Here is a 4,174-nt window from a genome sequence, read left to right on the forward strand (position 1 = left end):
TAATCGTTGAGGACTCAACAAAGTAATGTCCTATAATTGGAGGACCATTTGTGTACTTTACCCGAAGTTCTCATTTCCTACTAAAGCTTCCAAATAATTTATTTTTAATTTAAGGTAAACTTCGCTTTTAGTACCCAAACTATCAATTTTGATCCGTTTTAGTACCTAAATTTTTAATTTTTTTAAAATTATACCTAACATTTAGATTTTATTTTAATTTTAGTACCCTTAAAAACTTTTTTTAAAAATGTATCCCTTAAAAAATCAAGGTTAAGTTATGCAAAAAAATGAAAGTTTAGGTATTAAAATAGACTAAAATTGATAGTTTAGGAATTAAACGCGTTAAGTTTTTAAAGGTGGGATACTAAAATTAAACAAAAACTAAACGTTAGATGTGGTTTTAATAAAACTTGAAAGTTGAGATACTGAAACGAATTAAAATTGATAATTTAGACACTAAAATCGTAATTTATCCTCAATTCAACTGAATGCTGATTGGCTAACGATATTGCTGATTAGTGACTTTGCCCGCAACTCCCTCATATTTCCATTTACTGCTAATTTCACCCGCACCACTTACATTTTACATCACCCTCCAATCACAACTAAGCATCTATGTCACAGCTGGAGACTGAGTTTAGAGACTAGTATATTTATTTCCATACCGACCATTGTAGCTGAAAGCAGAAGCTTCTTCTCCTCCTCCTCCATCTCTTTCTCAACTCTCTCTCTTCTATATAATAGCATAAACAAAACCTCTCTCCTTATAATTATATTTCTTTTTTTGTTTTTCTTTTGCTAAATTCTTCATGGGATTTCCAGTTGGTTACACCCAAGTTTTCTTACCAAAACTCTTCCTTCACACACTTTTGTTTCTGGGTTTCATCCGCTACGTGATTGTCGCTCTTTCCACCTACCTCGAACTCTCCGATTTCCTTGAAACGGACACAGTCTGGCAAGATACCCGAACCCGAACAAGACCCAAAAACCCGCCGATATCGGCCCCATTGATCCGGGAAATCCTCCCCGTTGTAAAGTTCGACGAGCTATTCGTCGTGGGGAACCCGCCAGAGAGTTGCGCAGTTTGCTTGTACGAGTTCGAAGGAGGTGAAGAGATCAGGTGGTTGAGGAACTGTCGGCACGTTTTCCATCGGGCTTGTTTGGACTGTTGGGTGGACCATGATCAGAAAACTTGTCCGCTCTGTAGAACACCATTCGTGCCCGATGAGTTGCAGGGCGAGTTCAACCAACGGCTCTGGCTGCTTCCGGGGTCGCCGATTTACACAGCGAGTACATTTCGGTTCCAGGATTGTAATTTACATAGCGAGTACAATTTGATGGAGGTATTTTTGAACAAATTCCTTAATTGCAGAAAGGTTGGTTGCTGCATTTAAAGATTGATTTTGTTCTTCTTTCATATTGAACTTGGATTCTGTGTTACTGTCGTTAGGCTAATCACCAAGTTGTCCTGTTAACACTAAAAACAGTGACATCAAAAAAAGGAAGTTTGCCGTATAAATGTAACATATATCTTTTCAATTGGTTTAATGATTAAAGATATTCATATTGTGTTCTTTTGTATGAGTTTAAATCTCAATATTTAATATTTTTCTAATTTAATAAAAGCTATGGGATATGAAAATTCAACGTGAGGGGCTTCACTTTTGTTTTATTTATTTGATAATCTTTTTTTTTAAAGTTATGTAAATGTTTCCAAAGAGTATTTAAACTTGAATTTCATAAAGGTTTAAATATTTTAATTCATTTCAATTTTTGATTCTCAGTCGGTAAAAGTGGATTTGTATTTGCTATTTGAGCTCCCTTAAGGTAGGGTAAATGGATAAATTATTTAAAAAACTATAATAAGTAGAAGTTTATTTTTCTCCGGAACTCTTTTCATCTTTCAGGTTTTTATGTTAGGGGCGTACATGAACTTATAAGAATTCAGGGGACGAACTTGAATTTATAAAATTTTAGGGAGAGAAAATAATTTTTTCAATAAAAAATACATAAATAAAATCTAAAAATATAGGGTAGTTTAAATTTTTAAAAGGCGTCTTTCTCCATTCGACGCGGTCTAGTTCTCCTATTAATTCTATACAAGAAGATGATTCTATTTGCTGAATTATGGATGCCTATTTGCTCTTACATCGGTCTATTCTATGGGGTTCGATTATGTGTGTCTCAGGGTAAGAAAGATTTCAGCTGGACCAATTTTCCATAGCAGTTGCAGGAAATCGATTGCTAAGAACGAAGCAGCTCCAATTATCACCAATGCACAGCACGGGTTTTGGATTATGATGGTTCCACGAATGAGTGGCCATGCTAATTACCGCTTTTACTTCACTTGTATTGAAACAATGCTCCTTCTAATTTGAGTTCAACTGCAATATTACCTTCTGATCAATACACATCCGAATAATCTGTCATTTGATGCATCGTTCCAACCATTATCTTACTCCTTAAAAAGGATGAACTAGGCAAGTTCCCTAAATAAATTATTATTTTTAATAAAAAAATCATAATTTTATTATAATTCTATTAAAAGTAAAACTAGATTTTAATTAATGAATAATTTTAAATAAATCCTTATACTTTTTAAAATTTACAAAATAAAGATTGTGTGTTTCGATACGTCACTTAGTGGTACGTGACGGTATACAGACGTAAATTGTAGACTCTTCCTTCTATACCCTATCAATTCATATCTTACGTGTTCATATCAGTCCAATTCGCGATAATTTGATTGTTGGAAAATTTTGGAATAATTGAAACCTAAATTGTAATTTAATAATTTTCTATATGAATCAAGTGATCTCAATAATTAATGGCATGATTATTGTCCTCAATGATTCTAGATTCGAGCACCAACGACTTCAAGATAATTATACGCTCATTGTTAAATGATTAAGAACTTTAAAACATATACTCATAATCACCGTAAATTAATATATATATATATATATACTTTTCTTTTTCTTTAAAAAATATATATATTTTTCTTGAACATAATATAATTTCTTAACTGACCCCGTTTTGGACTTAAACATTTAACGAACGCCACGTCGACAACTAAACAACCCATTGAAAAAAGGAAATGAAATTACAAAAAACGCCTTCATTTTTTAGACATGGACTAATATACCCTGGTTTTAGTCCGCGCGAGTCACACCGTACAATATCTCCTCTACTGACAAGTTGGCCAAGCAAATTCTAATCTCACCCGCGACAAAACCCAACATCATGTAAAACAACAAAACAAACCATTGAAATTAAATTACTTGATAATCTAAAACCCTAGAAGTAAAATTAAAACAAAAAAACACATGAAATTATCAAATTCTTCACATTAGGGACTTCAACGATCTTGCTTTAATAGGCTTCCTCATCTGTTTCTTGCCACCGCTATCCTCGTCATTCTCCTCATCATCGTCATAATCAAATTGCGTAAAAGACGACGACGACGTCGTATTGTTGTTTTGAGTGGTGACAGCGTTGCTGTTGTTTTCAACATCTTTACCCTCGACAATAATATTCTCCCTTATTTCGTTGCCGCCTCTCCTCCTCCTCCACGACGGCCTGAACCTTGAATAATAGTATAATTCATACGGATTCGACGCCGACGACTGCCCCTTCTTGGTCGTTCCGGCTCGTTCGCGGCGGTTCCCGGCTCTCTTGCTGGTCGATGAGCTTGGATTATTGCCATTATCATGGAAGTAAGATTTCAACGAACAATCTTGCTTGGATCCCTTTCCTTCATCTTCGCGTTGGGTTTTGAACCCGAACTGGTCGCCTATTTTCGTCTCCTCCTCCTCATCGATAACCATGCGTTCGACTTTCATAATGGATTTATCTTCATTGTCTATCATTGATGCGACGCTGCGTTTTTCGAGTAACAAACCGCAATATTTTTCAACACCCGTTGGGTAAACATTAAACACAATATGGGTTTTCAATAACTTGCCAGCTCATCATGAAATTTGTGGATAATTATTCGACTACATATATTCTAGAGGACGAGTAATAAAAAACCCTAATAGGATATCACGACAACAAATTCAATAAAAGCAATCGGATCAAAGAAATATCAAGTGGATTACCTCTTGACAGTGCCAACAGAATCGCCTAAGCTCTCATTTCCATTAAAGTTATCCTCAGGTTCAAACTGGGATTT

General features: G+C 34.9%; 1 protein-coding gene and 1 pseudogene across 1 annotated transcript; one reads left to right on the forward strand and one right to left on the reverse strand.

Annotated features, from left to right (window-relative positions):
- Window positions 1–717: 717 nt before the first annotated feature.
- LOC120181520 lies at window positions 718–2,438 on the forward strand (annotated as a pseudogene).
- A 906-nt stretch (window positions 2,439–3,344) lies between these two features.
- LOC120181493 lies at window positions 3,345–3,869 on the reverse strand. Its single transcript, XM_039186602.1, has one exon. It carries the CDS (start codon window positions 3,867–3,869, stop codon window positions 3,345–3,347), a length of 525 nt encoding a protein of 174 aa, XP_039042533.1.
- Between the last annotated feature and the right edge of the window lie 305 nt (window positions 3,870–4,174).

The sequence above is a fragment of the Hibiscus syriacus genome, unplaced genomic scaffold, assembly GCF_006381635.1.
Source record: "Hibiscus syriacus cultivar Baekdansim isolate YM2019G1 unplaced genomic scaffold, ASM638163v2 tig00112528_pilon, whole genome shotgun sequence".
Taxonomy (NCBI): domain Eukaryota; kingdom Viridiplantae; phylum Streptophyta; class Magnoliopsida; order Malvales; family Malvaceae; genus Hibiscus; species Hibiscus syriacus.

What these genes read in the sequence shown, in the direction of transcription:
- LOC120181493 (XM_039186602.1), bottom strand. Translation starts at nt 3,869, where the DNA reads ATGATAGACAATGAAGATAAATCCATTATGAAAGTCGAACGCATGGTT.